Consider the following 19,902-nt stretch of genomic DNA (forward strand, 5'->3'; position numbering starts at 1 on the left):
ACACGTCACTTCCAGTACTGTGTGCTACCCTTTGGGCTCGCCTCTGCGCCCAGGGTGTTCACGAAGTGCCTGGCTGTAGTAGCAGCAGCGCTTCACAGGCTGGGAGTGCATGTGTTCCCTTATCTCGACGATTGGCTGGTGAAGAACAATTCCGAGGCAGGAGCTCTACAGTCCATGCAGATGACTATTCGACTCCTGGAGCTACTGGGGTTTGTGATAAATTATCCAAAGTCCCATCTTCTCCCAGTACAGAGACTCGAATTCATAGGAGCTCTGCTGGATTCTCGGACGGCTTGTGCCTATCTTCCGGAGACAAGGGCCAACAATCTGCTGTCCCTCGTCTCGCGGGTACGAGCGTCCCAGCAGATCACAGCTCGGCAGATGTTGAGATTGCTGGGCCCCATGGCCTCCACAGTCCATGTGACTCCCATGGCTTGTCTTCACATGCGATCTGCTCAATGGACCCTAGCTTCCCAGTGGGTTCAGGCTGCTGGGGATCTAGAGGACGTGATCCACCTGTCCACGAGTTTTCTCAAATCCCTGTACTTGTGGACGATTTGGTCCAATTTGACTCTGGGACGTCTTTTCCAAATTCCTCAGCCACAAAAAGTGCTGACTACGGATGCGTCTCTCCTGGGGTGGGGAGCTCATGTTGATGGGCTTCACACCCAGGGAAGCTGGTCCCTCCAGGAACGCGATCTGCAGATCAATCTCCTGGAGTTACGAGCGGTCTGGAACGCTCTGAAGGCTTTCAGAGATCGGCTGTCCCACCAAATTATCCAAATTCAGACAGACAACCAGGTTGCCATGTATTACATCAACAAACAGGGGGGCACCGGATCTCGCCCCCTGTGTCAGGAAGCCGTCAGCATGTGGCTGTGGGCTCGCCGTTACGGCATGTTGCTCCAAGCCACATATCTGGCAGGCGTAAACAACAGTCTGGCCGACAGGTTGAGCAGGATTATGCAACCTCACGAGTGGTCGCTCAACTCCAGAGTAGTGCGCCGGATCATCCAATTGTGGGGCAGCCCCTTGGTAGATCTCTTTGCATCTCGAGCCAACCACAAAGTCCCTCAGTTCTGTTCCAGACTTCAGGCCCACGACCGACTGGCATCGGATGCCTTCCTCCTGGATTGGGGGGAAGGCCTGCTGTATGCTTATCCTCCCATACCTCTGGTGGGGAAGACTTAGTTGAAACTCAAGCAAGACCGAGGCACCATGATTCTGATTGCTTCTTTTTGGCCGCGTCAGATCTGGTTCCCTCTCCTTCTGGAGTTGTCCTCCGAAGAACCGTGGAGATTGGAGTGTTTTCCAACCCTCATCACACAGGACGAAGGGGCACTTCTGCATCCCAACCTCCAGTCTCTGGCTGTCACGGCCTGGATGCTGAGAGCGTAGACTTTGCCTCTTTGGGTCTGTCGGAGGGTGTCTCCCGTGTCTTGCTTGCTTCCAGAAAAGATTCCACTAAGAGGAGTTACTTCTTTTTATGGAGGAGGTTTGCCGTCTGTTGTGACAGCAAGGCCTTAGATCCTCGCTCCTGTCCTACACAGACCCTGCTTGAATACCTTCTGCACTTGTCTGAGTCTGGTCTCAAGACCAACTCTGTAAGGGTTCACCTTAGCGCAATCGGTGCATACCATTACTGTGTGGAAGGTAAGCCGATCTCAGCACAGCCTTTAGTTGTTCGCTTCATGAGAGGTTTGCTTTTGTCAAAGCCCCCCGTCAAACCTCCTACAGTGTCATGGGATCTCAATGTCGTTCTCACCCAGCTGATGAAACCTCCTTTTGAGCCACTGAACTCCTGCCATCTGAAGTACTTGACCTGGAAGGTCATTTTCTTGGTGGCAGTTACTTCAGCTCGTAGAGTCAGTGAGCTTCAGGCCCTGGTAGTCCAGGCCCCTTACACCAGATTTCATCATAATAGAGTAGTCCTCCGCACTCACCCTAAGTTCTTGCCGAAGGTAGTGTCGGAGTTCCATCTGAACCAGTCAATTGTCTTGCCAACATTCTTTCCCCGTCCGCATTCTTGCCCTGCTGAATGTCAGCTGCACACATTGGACTGCAAAAGAGCATTGGCCTTCTATCTGGAGCGGACACAGCCCAACAGACAGTCCACCCAATTGTTTGTTTCTTTTGATCCCAACAGGAGGGGAGTGGCTGTGGGGAAATGCACCATTTCCAATTGGCTAGCAGATTGCATTTCCTTCACTTATGCCCAGGCTGGGCTGACTCTTGAGGGTCATGTCACGGCTCATAATGTTAGAGCCATGGCAGCGTCTGTGGCCCACTTGAAGTCAGCCACTATTGAAGAGATTTGTAAGGCTGCGACGTGGTCATCTGTCCACACATTCACATCTCATTACTGCCTGCAGCAGGATACCCGATGCGACAGTCTGTTCGGGCAGTCAGTGCTTCAGAATCTGTTCGGGGTTTAGAATCCAACTCCACCCCCTAGGCCCATGTTTATTCTGTTCCAGGCTACATTCTCAGTTAGTTAGATAAGTTGTTAGGTCAATCTCAGTTATGTTCTCGCCGTTGCGAGGCCCAATTGACCATGTTTGTTGTTTTGAGTGAGCCTGGGGGCTAGGGATACCCCATCAGTGAGAACAAGCAGCCTGCTTGTCCTCGGAGAAAGCGAATGCTACATACCTGTAGAAGGTATTCTCCGAGGACAGCAGGCTGATTGTTCTCACAAACCCCGCCCGCCTCCCCTTTGGAGTTGTGTCTTCCCTTGTCTTTGTCTTGCTATATAAGGGACTGATGAACACGAGCCGGTTCGGGCGGGAAGACGGCCGTGCATGCGCGATGCGCATGGGCGCGTGAGGGCTAGCAAAGGCCTTTGCTAGTGAAGATTCCGATTGGAGGGGGCTGCCGTGGACGTCACCCATCAGTGAGAACAATCAGCCTGCTGTCCTCGGAGAATACCTTCTACAGCTATGTAGCATTCGCTTTATGTCCTTGCCGTTGTGAGGCCCAATTGACCAGGGCCGTGCCTAGTGTCTCTGGCTCCCCCCTGCAGACTATCAGTTGGCGCCCCCCCCCTCCACGCACGCCCCCCCGGACTTACCTGGCTCCAAGGCGCCTGGAAGAGCTGGCTTAAAGAAGTACTTGAGAAGATTCTTCTTCTCTTCTCTTCTGCTCTGCCGAGTGAGTCCCGACATGAAAGTATCCTCATACTACATTTTCACTTGACAAGTGAAATTTATGCATTTAAATTCACAGCTGCCCTTTGGCACCAAATTTTCTGGGTTAATTTCAGTGTGTGTGTGAGTGTTTGTGTTCATAAATCCAAACCCTCAACAACCCCATCCTCCAAAACCCCTTTACTCTACTCTATCTGGGTAAAATTAGATCTATACAAGCTGTACCTGTGTAATTTTACATGCACATCACACATGCAATTTTATAAACACTAGGAATGAGCTGTCATTTGCAACGATATTGGAAATGTCAACAGAATATCCTAAGTCATTGCATGTACCAAATGAAATGAGCAGAAAACTCAATGAACTAATCAGATTTCATGTTATGACTTTTATCGGTAAGCGTGCACTCTTTGGAACTAGTGCCCTGGAAAGAGGGCGCACTATTTCCCACTGCACCTGAAAAATCTGTGCATACCTGTGAGCCCTATTGGGGAAAGAGTGCACTCTTTTTCCACATGCAGCATCTTACAAAATGGGCTATACACGACACGAGAAAACACACGGAAACACAACTTTTCTGGCTGCCCATACCTAGTTAACACTCATTTTTTTTTTTTTTATTTTATTTATTTATTCATTTGTATCCCACATTCCCCCACCTATTTGCAGGCTCAATGTGGCTTACATAGATTTGATAGCATTGTCATTTTATGTGCAGAAGAGGCTTGTAAAATTGCCCTCTATATTAACCACAAAGGAAATTCATAAATCCTCTAAAAAATATTCAAGAGTTGTGATTTTTAAACAAATATGATTAAAACTTATATATTTTGATATTTGTCATCTTTTGCTGATTTCTGACCTGAAGAAGGCTCTGCCTTCGAAAGCTTGCCAAAAAATGCATGAAGCTAGTTTGATAAAAAAGGTATCATCTTATCTTCTTGTTTTGTTGCTATTTATTTTATCTTTAAAGTAGACTAACATAGCTACCACACTGTTGTATTGAGAGCTACATATGACACAGGTAGAATGAAGCAACAAGTATCTGAGGAAGAGAGTCAGGGAGGTCACATTTAGAATCAAAGGGGATTGCCAGTAGCCCCCTGTACTATAAACTGGTTTGGGGGTCTTTAAAAAATCATAATGGCTATGCATAAATTGAATTTGCATGAGTGGAGACATTTGAAGAAGACTAAGAACTTATATACAATGGGGGAAAACAATCTCTCATGTTAAACAGGAAATGACATACATTAATAAAAACCCTATGAGTATCAAGCTTACATTTTAGGTTTTTCCACAAAAGATTTTATATATTTAATTTTGCTTCCAACGATCTTTACAATTATCTGTGTTAGTTTCACTAAGCCGTATTCCCTAAACTCCAAGAGGCTCAAAGCTACCATCTTCCCTGCCCAGCTCCGCCAATCTGATCCTATCGTACCTCAGTGGTTTTGCAAAGCGCTTCTGCGACCAGGTTGAACCAGTTGCAGTGAATTCAGGAGTCAAGGTGGATTTGCCAGAAGGTTTACTGGGCTCGAACGAAGCCATTGTGGGCGGGGCCAAAGACGAACTAATCGTCTTTTCCAGATTGCAGCCAGGAAGGCGGGCTTTGGCTGAGAGGCAGGGAAGCGGATGGGACGGAGACGAGCGTGCCTGCTTGTTGCTTTTACTACTGGCGCCCCGCCCCGCCCACCAGTTTGCCAACGCGGTAAGGCTTTTTTTTTTTATACAACTCGACGGCACCCTTGAAGGCAGGCACCCCCCTGCGGCACTTACCCCGCTTACCATGTTGACATGGCCCTGCAATTGACCAATATTCATTGTTTTGAGTGAGCCTGGATGCTAGGGATACCCCACATGTGAGAATAAGCAGCCTGTTTTTCCTCAGAGAAAGCGAGGATACATACTTGTAGCAGGTATTCTCTGAGGACTGCAGGCTGATTGTTTTCACAATCCTGCCCACCTCCCCTTTGGAGTTGTTGTTTGTTGTTTATTTGCTTTTTGATTAAACTGAGCGGGAATGCTCACGCGACGGGCGGGAAGATGGCTGCACATATGTGCCAGATGACTCTGGAAAGATTTTATTATATTTTTGCTTGCAAAATTGCCGTCCGATTCCTGGGCCGACGCGGACGTCGATCCACATGTGACCACAACACATGTGAGAACAATCAGCCTGCTGTCCTCGGAGAATTCCTGCTACAGGTATGTATCTTTGCTATATCGCATGACATAGCGTGTTGGGTGTGGATATTCAGCACCAAACTGGTTATGTTTAGCGGTTAAAATAGGCCTGCTATTTATGTGGCCTATCTTTAACCGCTAAGCAGTTAACTGGTTAGCGCTGAATATCAGCTTAACTGGTTAAGTTGCAGCAGTTGAAAATGAAACTGGATATTGAATGCTGGTCACCGGAAACGAACCGCCATTGAATATCTGGGTTTAACACTGGTGGTGGATAGCAAAATCACTGTTTGCTGCTGGATGAATAGCAGGAGATATAAGTATAGGAGCCCCTTTTCAGACAAATATACATATAGGTGAAGTCAAGTATGGAGTGAAATCCCAAAAGGTGATTTTTTTTTTTTTTTTTACATTTTCAATGACAGGAAACAAAAAAACCCTCTAGGGGCTAACCACAATTACCCTCTCAGTCATTCTTTTCAATTCCTGGCTGGAATGTGCCCTTTCATAAAACTTATGTGTGCTTCAGAGGAAGAGCAAAAGCCAACATTTTAAAAAATATATATGACTTTCCATTGTAAAATCGAAAGTACACTTTGTCACAACCACAACATGCCTCCTGCAATTCTGTATATTCTAATCTTCTACACATGGAAATAGCAGCATTCTGAAATCACTAGTTAAACATACAAATAAATCTACATGTGTAAGTACTGCCATTTCCATGTGTAGAAGCTGTGCAAGGTTTATAAAATGACATCTATTATCCTCCTTCAAGAATGTATAAGCACGATGAGCTTATGCTGTCATTAGAATCTCATTGTTCATAGTTGTGCTGTAGGTTCCACACCATTAGTATCTGCAGTGTTGACTTAATTGATCTCTGGTCCTTAGATATAAATGCAACATTAATTCATGTTGAGCCCCTTGAATATTATTACTGTAGCTCTAATAGTTTTTCTTGTTCATTTCTCAGTTCTCTACAGTTGATGTAGACCAGACTTTATTCCAACCTTTCCCATCAGAGATAGTATTTCAGAATTATGTTCCGCATGAGACATATGAAGTACCTCTGGTTCTGAGGAATGAAGACCGGGTATGTATAATTGGGAGAAGAATGTCCTTAGAGAAAGTTTTCAGTCTGAGCCAGTAGCTTACAAGTTTAGGTTTTCAGCTGATTTTCAAAGGGAACCATTTCCTTTGAAAATCCAACAGTCTGCAATATTACCTGTTACTTTTTAACACATAGGCATGGAGATTTGAAAATGTAATCCTCTCATTTGATTTTCTCCATTCACAAACAGGATAGAATCAGGCATGCAAGTGGGTGATATCATTGCACATCTCCAGGACAGTTCAGCTCTCCTAGAGTTTAGAATTGGTGTTAAGTTCTGAACATTCCCCGCTATTTCCACAAGGACAAGCAGGACATAGTATTTCTCTCACATGTGGGTGACGTCACCGACAGAGCCCCAGTGTGGATGCTGCCATGTTCAGTAAATTCTAGAAGCCTTTGGCAGGCTCCCACCATGCATATGCGAATGCCTTTCCCATCTGTCGACTAGTGTGAAACCTGTAGTTTCACTTTCTCCATGAAACAGAGAAGTCATGTTTCCTATCGCTGTTATGAGTGCTTTACTTCAGAGAGATTTTTTGCTTTCTTGCCTTTCTTTTAGCTGTGAGTAGTGCAAGAATCCCATTTTACAGTATTTTTTTTGTTCCCTTTTCTTATTTCCTTAGAATATTTCAGCCCTTTGATTTTTTTTTTTGTTTTTCCGTGGATTTTGGCCATTTTAGGGCTGAGCTCTCAGCACAGACTTAAATTTTTTTTTTTTTTCAATTGAGCTGTTTGATTTCGCTGTGGCTGTTTTCCCCATAATGTCCCCTATCAGAGGGTTTAAGATGTACGCAGATTGTGACTGACCCTTCTAAAGGGCACAATTAGAGGAGGTACAAATCAAAGTAGGGTATACACAAAAAGTAGCAAATATGAGTTATCTTGTTGGGCAGACTGGATGGACCGTGCAGGTCTTTTTCAGCCGTCGTCTACTATGTTAGGTCCTAGACAGGTTAGGCATACATCATGTGGGTTAGTCAGACATGGTCCTAACCCAGTCTGTGCACCTCTTAAACCCACTGGCAGATTTCTGGGACATTATGGTAAAAATAGCCACAGTGAAATAGAATGGCTGTATTTGTGCTCAAATGCAGAAAAAAAAATGAGCATTGAAGGCATTGGTCCCCATGGAACTGCATCAGATATTGAAGATGCTTCAACATTGAGGAGGTCTTTTCCTTCCTCGATGTCGGGCACCAGTAGCCCCTGTTTGGACCGAGCATCTTTAGACCCAATACAGCCAGCCTCCTTCTCCTATTCCAACCATCTGGCTGGTTTAGCCCCTTCTCACATCCTTAGCACCCTCCTTCCATCCCCAGCATCGGACTCTTTTTTTTTTTTTTTTTTTAACATAATGCCTCTTTCTCCCATCCCCATCATCTTCTACTTAGCTTCCTTCTTCCTTTTACATCCTCTTAGTCTCTCTGGCTCCCACCAATCCTGCATGTCTGTTACCATCTTTCTGTATTCAGTATATCACATCTCTCTTCCCTGCCCCCCCAACATGGTCCATCATATTTCCTCTATGCCTCCTCCCTACATGGTCCAGCATCTCTCAGCTCCTCTCTGCTCCCTATCATCCAGCATCTCTTGCCTCCCCCTACATGTGTATTCACTTTGTAAAATGGAGTACACATGCACTTTTAAGTCCTGTTCAAGCCATACCCAAACTACTCTTCCTTGAAATCTTTACATACTTTTGATCACTAATTCCAGAAAGCTGCTGTTTACATGTGGATATGGATCTCAGATAATGGCCATAGGCACTTAAACTACACGGATAAATGTCCATGTGGCATCATCTGCTCATTCTCTAACTTAGCTCACTTATAAGTATAGCATCAGGCCATTTACCAATGTTAATAATGCAATACTGTCTATAAAGGGCCGGATATTCAAGAAAAGCTGAGCTCCTAAATTTCTGCTCCTAAGTTATGGTCCTAAATTTGTGTCCTATTTTCAGCCAAAGTTAGGAGCCTAAGGGGCTTTTTTACAATTTGGAACAACTACCAGGCTACTCCAGGAGCCAGGCAGTAGTTCCTGCCCCCACTGCGCGCCATTTCTGGCAAAACAAAATAAATTTTGATTTTGTAGTGATAGGGCTTACTCGGGGTAATCAGGTAGCACCATGCACTGTCTGGTTACCACCAGGTTAGCACAGGAACCCTTACTGTCACATAAATGGGTGGTGGTAAGAGCTGCCACGGAAATGGTCACATGCACAAATGGCCACAATCCCTGTGATTAACGTACGACCATTTCTTTTTTTAAGCAAAAACATACTTTTTACCTGCTGTGGTGAAAGGGGGCTCAGTGCGTGGCAAATCAATGCACCAATGCCATATAGGCCCCCTTTTACTGCAGCTTGGTAAAAGAGGCCCTAAATTTTCAGCTGAAAATTCATTTTTTTCAGTTCAATATTTTTATTTTAGGTTTTGTAGATATAAAAGCAATTAACAAGTGAACAGATGTAACATAATAAAACAAATGCACATGGGAATGTGAGGTGTAACCAATATAAAACTCACAATGCGCAGGCAATATAAATAAGCTTCAAGGAACTAACATAGTCTAGAAAATATGAAGTAGAAAAAAGTCAAGTAATGTTGAGTAATGTGAGAAATCAGCTAAAGGAGCCCAGACTTTTTCATGTGATTGTAATGCTCTTGAGCAGTCTGCTGCCAGTCTTTCTTATTTAGCCATTAAGAATAAGGAGTTCCACCACATAAGATAATCAATCTTGGACAAGTCTCTCCAACAATGGCACACTGTCTTAATATTAACTTGTAAAAGGAGCCTAAGCAGTTTGGCTTTGTATCTGTTGATAGGCTGAGAGAAGCCATCAGGGCCTAGAATTAAAATTTTAAAAAAGAAAGGTTAATGACAGTCCAGAAGTTGGAATATCATTTTCCATACAGACATCCAGTAAACCTTTTAGTGAGGACAAGCATGTATAATGTGCTCAAGAGTACCAGTGCTGTTTTTGCAGGACAAACATTTGTCATCTCCATTATCTGGCAGTCTGGATACTTTGTATGGTGTCCATAAGGCCCTGTGTATCAGGAAAAACAAAGATTGAAATATAGCAGCAGAGCGTGTAGCTTTAATTAATGGAATCCAAAAGTCCTGCCATTGTGCGGTAGATAGCTTAGTATTCAGATCTTTTATTTTATTTTATTTATTGCATTTGTATCCCACATTTCCCCACCTATTTGCAGGCTCTTTGTGGCTTACAGAGTTTGGTTATGACATAGTTATTCCATAATATCGGATACAATTATTAGTGTTCAGAGATTAGGTAAGGGAAGAGAGAAGGTATTAGGCAGGATAGAGGTGGACTGTAATAAACTGTGTGGATTGGTGAGGTAGATTTGTAAGGCTATGTGTTTTCTTTGTAGGCCTTGTGGAAGAGATGTGTCTTCAGGGATTTGCGGAAGTTATTTATTTCGTTGATAGCTTTCAGGGCTGTAGGTAGTGCATTCCACAACTGTGTGCTTAGGTAGGAGAAGGTGGTGGCGTGTATCAGCTTGTATTTTAGTCCTTTACAGCTGGGGAAGTGCAGATTGAGAAATTTGTGGGATGATCTTTTGGTGTTTCTGGGAGGCAAGTCCACAAGGCTTAGCATGTAGATTGGGGCGTCTGCGTGAATGATTTTGTGTACAATCGTGCAGATCTTGAACGCAACGCGTTCCTTGAGTGGGAGCCAGTGAAGTTTCTCTCTTAGTGGTTTTGCACTTTCATATTTAGTTTTTCCAAATATGAGTCTGGCAGTGGTATTCTGGGCTGTTTGGAGTTTTTTGATAGTCTGTTCTTTGCAGCCAGCGTACAGTGCATTACAGTAGTCTAGATGACTTATTACCATTGACTGTACCAGGGTATGGAAAATATATCTCGGGAAGAAAGGTTTTACTCTTTTGAGTTTCCACATGGAGTGGAACATCTTTTTCGTTGTGTTCTTCACGTGAGTATCAAGTGTAAGGTTTCGGTCGATGGTAACTCTAAGAATTTTTAGATTTTGTTTGATGGGGAGAGAACAGTATGGTGTGGTTATTGTGGAGTAGTTGTTTTTGTTGTGTTGTGAGGTGAGTACAAGACATTGTGTTTTCTCTGCGTTTAGTTTCAGCTGGAATGCATCCGCCTAGGAGAGCATGATTTGGAGGCTTTGGTTGATTTCATTGGTAATTTCGTTTAGATCATGTTTGAATGGGGATGTAAATCGTGACGTCGTCTGCATATATGTAGGGATTAAGGTTTTGATTGGCTAGAAGAACCAATGTAGCTGAGGAATTTCCATTGCTGTATAAGTTTATATTATTTACATGCTGCACCAGGAACGTTGGCAAGCAGTGAGCATAGGGTGCCGGTAACTAGGTATATCGAAATAAGTTTGCTTACATTTAAGCAAGAGGAAATGTAATGTTTGAGCTGTAACCACTGAAAATAGTAATTGGGATTCAGGTTAAACTGTATACACAAAGTCTTAAAAGGAAGCCAGTCAGCATTATTTAAGAGTTGGTTCGAAGACCAAATCCTGGCAGCTTGCCATGCAGACCAATTAATACACACATTATTAATTTTAAAGAAATAATTATTCCATATGGGGATATTAGTAGTATTTAAAAGTGGATTCTGAGCATGCTTATCAATCCCTGCAAAAATTGCCTGAGTGGTTGAAATTATAGGGTTGCATTTAGATTTCTCTATATACGCCCAAGGTAAGAATCTTAATATTGATTAAGAGAGAATCTATCTGTTTCAATTTGCATCCATATAGGAGATCTCTATAAATCAACAACAGTTATCCTGGATGCATGTTAGTGTACTAAGAAAGCCACATGATAATCATAAAGACTGGGAAAATTAACCCCGCCTCTATTTTTGGTGGCTTTCAATCTTTTTAAGGCAGTGCGAGGAAGTTTGTTCACTCAAAGGAGTTTAGACAAAATGGTCTGAATGACTTTTATATGTGCTATGCTGTAGAAGGAAAGGCAGTATACAGAGTATGTAGTTCACCTTTGGAACTATCATCATTTTTATTGTATCCAAGACAAGTTCCCCCACCAGATTAAACATAGAGGAGACCATTTCTGTTTCAGATCTTTAGTGATCTTCAAAATATAAACAGTGTTTAGTCATATGGTGGCTTCAATAGATGGACCAAAGCATATGCCTAAATACTTCATAGACTCTGGGGCCCAAATGAATTTATAGGGAGTTATCTCATGTTTGATAATTGGGCAATTAATGGGCGGGCATCAGTTCAGTCTTAGGGAATCTTTTACTAAAGCTTAGCTTGAGTTATCTGCAGCAGGGCTCATTTTATTCCTATGGGCCCTGCTGCAGATAACTTGAGCTAAGCTTTAGTAAAACTCCTTAGTGGCATTCAATTTATAACCAAATAAAGCACAGTATTTGGAAATTAAATCCAGAATCACAGGTATAGATGAGGGAGCAGTGTAAAGTAACACATCATCTGCATAAGCAGATACTTTGGTCATATGCTGACCAAAAGGAATACCCTTGACATTCGAGGATTGCCGTATAGCAAGTAAAAAAAGGTTCCAGAGCTAAATTAAATAATAAAAATCATAGTGTGCAGCCTTGGTGAATGCCCCTAGTAGGGTGAAATGAGTCTGAGACAATGCTATTTAATTGGATTCTAGCAGTATGTATGTATTTATTTATTTGTGACATTTATATCCCACATTATCCCAAGCAAGTTTGAGTTCAATGTGGCTTACAATAAACAGTATAGGATACTTCCTTGTCATCAACAGCAGATGAATCCATTAACTGATGGGTTGTACCCACCTACCAGCAGGTGGAGATAGAGAACACTGAATGGTGTTCCTGGATGGCCAGCCCCCCTCTGCCTTCAGTATATCTCTATCTCTCAGCAGGTGTGGACGTCGCTTTCTCATATCCTGGATTTCTGCCTGGGGTGGCTCCTGTGCTTTGCCAGTAGAGCAGGGGGGTGTTCTGGCTGGTGGTGCCCACTTTAAAGGCATACTTGGTTTTCCCTGTCCCTGCCTTACCCCATTCCCCCTCCTCCCGGATTCCCTCTATGGCTGCCTGCCTCCAACTTTCCTCACAGTATAAAAAAAAAAAAGAGGCTTGCTTTTAACAGTGTAGCAACTTCTGAGGCTTTCTCCAGCGCTCCTGGAACTTCTCAGCCTGGCCGGAGCTCGTTTGACTCAGTCTCCAGAGGTGTGGAGAGTGGTGCTCAGCTCCTCCAGGGAGGTTCCCGCTGACAGCGTTCCTGTGCGGGGTAAGTTTTGGTGCGCCGCCGCCATTTTGTTTCTATTTTCCGCCAAAGAAGGGTGATGGCTGCTGAAGTGGTTAAGCACTGCTCCTGATGTGGAAAACGCAGGACAGCAGCGGGGCTTTGTAGCACGTGCTGCTTAGACACTAATGCTGGCACGAGCATGGCTGGCGGAGTTTGCAGCAGGTGCCATTTTGGTTGCGCCGCGTGACTCAATCCTCACTGTGGCTGAGGAGTCTGAGTGCAGGGGGACGCCTCTCGAGGTTTCTAGAGAGGCTCATGCCTCCGCTTCCCCTAATATAGGAGCGGATGGTCAGGGTGCGTTTTTTGCCCCTGAATTTGTGCTGCTGATGCATAGGGCCTTCATGTTAAAAAGAGCCCTGCCTGAGCCTTCTGAAAATTTTCTGCGGACTGGATTGCCTCCAGGTTTTGAAAGCCCAGCACCTGCTGGAGACTTTATCTCTTCCCCCGAGCTCTTGGCTGAGGCTAAACGCCGACGAGTGACCACACCGTCTGAGGGTGCTTCTCCGTCACCCCTTTCTCCCCCGTTGTCTGGTTACGGGGATTCTGATGGGTCTGGCAGGCCCTCACGGACTGATGATCCAGAGGAGGGTAGCTGCTTGCCACAGGAGTTGGATATCCCTAAAGCGGTATGGATTTTCCACCTCGACGAGTTGACAGCTCTCATTTCTGATGCCTTATAGGCCCTGAGTATTGACGATCCTGACGTGGCCACAGCCTCTTCTATTAACCCTAAGATGGCCAGTACTAGAAAGCCTTCTCGGGCTTTTCCGGTGCATGGCGCCATCCAAGAACTTATTACATCTCAATGGTCTGAACCTGATGGCCTCTTGAAAGTGGCTAGGGCTATGTGTCACCTTTACCCTGTAGGGAATCCCACTTGTCCCTCTTTGGGATGCCTAAGTTGGATGCTTTGGTCACTGCTGTGACTAAGAAAACTACTCTCCCTGTGGAGGGAGGAGTCGCATTGAAGGATATGCAGGACCGGTGGCTGGAATCCGCCTTGAAGCGGGCCTTTGAAATCTCGGCCCTCTCCTTAAGGGCAGCTATTTGCAGTTCCTATGCAGCACGGTATTGCCTTTCCTGGCTACAGCAGGCGGTCGAACAACTCGCGGATGGAGCGGGTTCCCTCTCTGAGGTTGCCCCGCGTGTGGAGTCTGCCCTGGCCTTTATTTGGCTGATGCCCTTTATGATCTGGTCAGAGCACATCCAAGGACATGGATTACTGAGACCGAGTCAGCACGGCTTTTGTGTGGGGAAATCTTGCCTGACCAATTTACGTCAATTCTTTGAAGTAGTAAACAAACATGTGGACAAAGGGGAGCCGGTTGATATTGTATATCTGGATTTTCAAAAGGTGTTTGACAAGGTACCTCATGAAAGGCTACAGAGGAAATTGGAGGGGTAATGGGATAGGAGGAAAAGTCCTATTGTGGATTAAAAACTGGTTGAAGGGTAGGAAACAGAGAGTGGGGTTAAATGGGCAGTATTCACAATGGAGAAGGGTGGTTAGTGGGGTTCCTCAGGGGTCTGTGCTAGGACTGCTGCTTTTTAATATATTTATAAATGATTTAGAGATGGGAGTAACTAGCGAGGTAATTAAATTTGCTGATGACACAAAGTTATTCAAAGTCGTTAACTCGCGACAGGATTGTGAAGAATTACAGAAGGACCTTGCGAGACAGGGAGACTGGCGGCTAGATGGCAGATGATGTTTAATGTGAGCAAGTGCAAGGTGATGCAGGTGGGAAAAAAGAACCCGAATTATAGCTACGTCATGCAAGGTTCCACGTTAGGAGTTACGGACCAAGAAAGGGATCTGGGTGTCGTCGTCGATAATACACTGAAACCTTCTGCTCAGTGTGAGGCTGCAGCTCGGAAAGCGAACAGAATGTTGGGTATTATTAGGAAAGGTATGGAAAACAGGTGTGAGGATGTTATAATGCTGTTGTATTGCTCCATGGTGCGACCGCACCTTGAGTATTGTGTTCAATTCTGGTCGCCGCATCTCAAGAAAGATATAGTGGAATTGGAAAAGGTGCAGCGAAGGGCGACTAAAATGATAGCGGGGATGGGATGACTTCCCTATGAAGAAAGACTAAGGAGGCTAGGGCTTTTCAGCATGGAGAAGAGACAGCTGAGGGGAGACATGATAGAGGTGTATAAAATAATGAGTGGAGTGGAACAGGTGGATGTGAAGCGTCTGTTCCCGCTTTCCAAAAATACTAGGACTAGGGGGCATACGATGAAACTACAGTGTAGTAAATTTAAAACAAATTGGAGAAAATTCTTCTTCACTCAACGCGTAATTAAACTCTGGAATTCGTTGCCGGAGAACATGGTGAAGGCGGTTAGCTTGGCAGAGTTTAAAAAGGGGTTAGACGGTTTCCTAAAGGACAAGTACTAAATGGACTTGGGAAAAATCCACAATTCCAGGAATAACATGTATAGAATGTTTGTACGTTTGGGAAGCTTGCCAGGTGCCCTTGGCCTGGATTGGCTGCTGTCGTGGACAGGATGATGGGCTCGATGGACCATTGGTCTTTTCCTAGTGTGGCATTACTTATGTACTTATGTAAACAGATGTCTTTAGCTGTTTCTGCTCGCCGCCGCCTTTGGCTTCGTCATTGGGCGGCTAATATGGCCTCTAAACAAAGGCTGGTGAGGTTACCCTTTCGGGGTTTCCTTTTATTTGGGGAGGAATTGGAGAAGATCGTCAAGGACCTAGAGGACTCTAAATCCCAACAGTTGCTTGAGGATAGGCCGAGGCCTTCTTCTAAGAGCCCTTCCTTTCCCCCCTCTTCCAGACCACGTTTTCGAGAGGCTCGAAGATACCGCCCTGGGCGTTCAGCGGGGTTTTCACAGCGTTCCCGCTTTCAGCAGAGGAACTCCTTTCGTACGAACAGGCAGTCTGCGACATCCGGTCAACGCCCAGGAGTTCAGGGGCGTCCTCCACAATGATGGGACGCCGGTCCACTCTTTGGTTCCCGCAGTAGGGGGTCGCCTAGCGAGGAGTGGACCAAGATTACTTCTGATCAATGGGTCCTGGACCTGATCAGAGAAGGTTACCGGTTGGAATTTGCCACTCCGGTTGGAGACGCCTTTTTAGAGTCCCGATGCGGCACTGCCGTCAAACGGGCAGCGGTCGAGGAGACCTTGCAGTCACTACTGAAGCTCGGAGCGGTGGTTCTGGTTCCTCCTGCCGAATGCGGCTGCAGCCGCTACTCCATTTGTTTTGTGGTGCCTCGAAAAGGCGGGGCTTTCAGACCGATCCTCGACTTACGCAGAGTCAACGAGGCCTTAAGAGTGCGACTCTTCCGCATGGAAACCCTGCGCTCCTTCATTGCGGCGGTACAGCTATGGGAGGTTCTCATGTCTCTGGACCTCAAGGAAGCGTATTTGCATATTCCTATCTGGCCCCCGCATCAGCGGTTCCTGCGGTTTGCGGTGTTGAGCCGACATTTCCAGTTTTGCGCCTTGCCTTTTGGCCTGGCAACAGCACCTCCCACATTTTCCAAGGTGATGGTAGTGGTGGCCACCTTTCTCAGGCGAGAGGATATCAAAGTTCACCCTTATCTTGACGACTGGCTCATCAGGGCGGATACGGTGAACGAAAATCCGACTTGCCACAACCAGAGTTATAACATTTCTTCAGACTTTGGGCTGGGTGGTCAATATGCCCAAAAATCACCTGACCCCCTCTCAGTCTCTCGAGCATTTCGGGGTCCGGTTCAACACGGCCTTGGGGTTTGTCTTTCTCCCCGATAACAGGGGCCTCAAGCTTCAGAATCAGGTCCAACTGCTCCTGGAGAGCACATATGAGACCCCAGCAACTTTCCCTGCTGAAGCAATGGTCTCCGATTTCCCAGGAATACCAACACAGGCTTCCTGCGGCCCAGCGCAGCATGAATTGGTGGCTCTCCAACATCATGCTACGATGAGGGATGCTGCTGGCTCTCCCCTTGGCGCCTGGTGATAACGGATGCCAGCCTATCAGGCTGGGGAGCACATTGCCTGGGACACTATGCTGAGGGTCAGTGGACAACCGTGGAAGCGGGGTGGTCCATCTATTTATTGCTTGGAGCTGAAAGCAATATTCCAAGCTCTTCTGGCCTTCCACAGACTCAGAAGGGTCTCCCAGTCCGAGTTCTTTCAGACAACACGACAGCGGTGGCCTACATCAATCATGAGGTACCTTGTCAAAAGGCGTTTGACAAGGTACCTCATGAAATGCTACAGAGGAAATTGGAGGGTCATGGGATAGGAGGAAATGTCCTTTTGTGGATTAAAAACTGGTTGAAGGATAGGAAACAGAGAGTGGGGTTAAATGGGCAGTATTCACAATAGAGAAGGGTAGTTAGTGGGGCTCCTCAGGGGTCTGTGCTAGGACTGCTGCTTTTTAACATATTTATAAATGATTTAGAGATGGGAGTAACTAGCGAGGTAATTAAATTTGCTGATGACACAAAGTTATTCAAAGTCATTAACTCGTGACAGGATTGTGAAAAATTACAGAAGGATCTTACGAGATTGGGAGACTGGGCGGCTAAATGGCAGATGACGTTTAATGTGAACAAATGCAAGGTGATGCATGTGGGAAAAAAGAACCCGAATTATAGCTACGTCATGCAAGGTTCCACGTTAGGAGTTACGGACCAAGAAAGGGATCTGGGTGTCGTCGTCAATAATACTCTGAAACCTTCTGCTCAGTGTGCTGCTGCTGCAGCTAGGAAAGCGAATAGAATGTTGGGTATTATTAGGAAAGGTATGGAAAACAGGTGTGAGGATGTTATAATGCCGTTGTATCGCTCCATGGTGCGACCGCACCTTGAGTACTGTGTTCAGTTCTGGTCGCCGCATCTCAAGAAAGGTATAGTAGAATTGGAAAAGGTGCAGCGAAGGGCGACTAAAATGATAGCGGGGATGGGACGACTTCCCTATGAAGAAAGACTAGGGAGGCTAGGGCTTTTCAGCTTGGAGAAGAGACGGCTGAGGGGAGACATGATAGAGGTATATAAAATATTGAGTGGAGTGGAACAGGTGGATGTGAAGCGTCTGTTCACGCTTTCCAAAAATACTAGGACTAGGGGGCATGCGATGAAACTGCAGTGTAGTAAATTTAAAACAAATCGGAGAAAATGTTTCTTCACCCAACGCATAATTAAACTCTGGAATTCATTGCTGGAGAACGTGGTGAAGGCGGTTAGCTTAGCAGAGTTTAAAAAGGGGTTAGATGGTTTCCTAAAGGACAAGTCCATAAACCACTACTAAATGGACTTGAGAAAAATCCACAATTCCAGGAATAACATGTATAGAATGTTTGTATGTTTGGGAAGCTCACCAGGTGCCTTTGGCCTGGATTGGCCGCTGTCGTGGACAGGATGCTGGGCTCGATGGACCTTTGGTCTTTCCCCAGTGTGGCATTACTTATGTACTTATGTCAGGGCGGCACTCTGTGCAGAGCCCTAGCCACGGAGGCGTCTGAGATTTTCAACTGGGCTGAGCGCCACCTGGAGCTGCTGTCCGCAGGCTCACATTGCTGGTTAAGCAACGTGCAAGCCGATTTCCTCAGCAGGCATCAACTCGACCCGGCGGAATGGGAACTTGCCGAGGAAGTTTTTCTTCAGTTTTGTGCCAAATGGGGGGATTCCAGGATTGGATCTCATGGCGTCAAGTGCAAACACCAAAGTCCCTCGCTTCTTCAGCAGAAGAAGCGACCCTCGCGCTGCTGGTTGGATGCACTGGCTCAACCTTGGTCTTCGGGCCTCCTGTACGTGTTTCCTCCGTGGCCCTTGATAGGGTGGGTTCTGCTTCGGATTCGCCTGCACCAAGGATTGGTGATTCTCATCACCCCGGATTGGCCAAGGCGTCCGTGGTACGCGGACCTCAGGCGAATGCTGGTGGAGACTCCATTTCCTCTGCCTCTAGTCCCGAACTTGTTAGTTCAGGGTCCGGTGACTATGGAAGATCCTTGCCACTTTGGTCTTACGGCCTGGCTTTTGAGAGGGCGCAATTGAGGGACAAGGGCTATTCTATTAAGGTTATTTCCACGCTCTTTCGGGCTCGCACACGGTCTACCTCTGCGACTTATGCTCGGATCTGGTGCACTTTTGAGGCGTGGTGTACTCCAAGGCTATCTCGCCGACTCTGGCGTCAGTCTCGCTTTTGCTGGACTTTTTGCAGGACGGGCTACAAAAGGGCCTGGCCTACAATTCCCTTCGAGTTCAAGTGGCAGCGTTGGCCTGCTTCTGATGGAAAGTCTCCGGCTTGTCCCTTGCGGCTCATCCAGATATTGTCCAAGTTCTCAGAGGGGCGCTTTGTCTCCGTCCTCCTTTGCGGTCGCCCTGTCCGGCTTGGAATCTGGGGCTCGTGTTGAAGCACTCCAGTGGTCTCCGTTTGAGCCTCTTAAACGGGCTTCTGACTTTCAAGACAGTTTTTTAGTGGCAATGATGTCGGCAAGAAGTGTGTCTGAGCTTCAGGCTCTTTCCTGTTGGGATCCTTTTCTACAGTTCTCAGAATCCGGGGTAACTGTTCGTAAGGTGCCTTCCTTTCTGCCTAAGGTGGTTTTAGCTTTTCACCTGAACCAGCCCATTTTTCTTCCTTCCTTTTGAAAGGAGGAGTTTCCGGACTCCTTTGGGCAATTGTGCCTTTTGGATGTGCGCATGGCTCTGTGGCAGTATCTGCAGATGTCAAATGAGTTTAGGAATTCTGATCATTTATTTGTTCTGTTGGCAGGTTCCCGATGGCGGTTTCTGGCGTCTAAGGCCACTATAGCCCGCTGGCTTAAGGAACTCATTTTTTCTGCTTACCTGCTTTCAGGGCGGTTGCCGCCTGAAGCGTTTAAAGCACACTCTACGAGGGCAATGTCCTCTTCGTGGGTTGAAACGGGTGTCTTTTCTCTTCAAGAGATCTGTTGTGCAGCTGCCTGGGCTTCTCAGCTCTCTTTTGTGCGGCATTACAGGCTGGATGTGGCAGAGCGGCAGGATGTGTATTTTGGAGCGCAAGTGCTTGCTCGCGGAGTTGCCTGTTTCCACCCTATTTAGGGAGTGCTTTGGTACATCCCATCAGTTAATGGATTCATCTGCTGTTGATGACAAGGAAGGGAAAATTAGGTTCTTACCTTGATAATTTTCTTTCCTTTAGTCACAGCAGATGAATCCATGATCCCT

General features: G+C 46.0%; 1 protein-coding gene across 1 annotated transcript in view; it reads left to right on the top strand.

Moving 5' to 3' along the window:
• HYDIN (HYDIN axonemal central pair apparatus protein) overlaps positions 1 to 19,902 on the top strand; it is a 2,443,906-nt gene that overhangs the window by 89,577 nt on the left and 2,334,427 nt on the right. The window contains exon 4 of the mRNA XM_030205004.1: positions 6,310 to 6,429. Coding sequence (XP_030060864.1) covers positions 6,310 to 6,429 — 120 coding nt within the window. The remainder of the gene's footprint in view (positions 1 to 6,309; positions 6,430 to 19,902) is intronic.

Source organism: Microcaecilia unicolor, chromosome 5 (genome assembly GCF_901765095.1).
Source record: "Microcaecilia unicolor chromosome 5, aMicUni1.1, whole genome shotgun sequence".
NCBI lineage: Eukaryota > Metazoa > Chordata > Amphibia > Gymnophiona > Siphonopidae > Microcaecilia > Microcaecilia unicolor.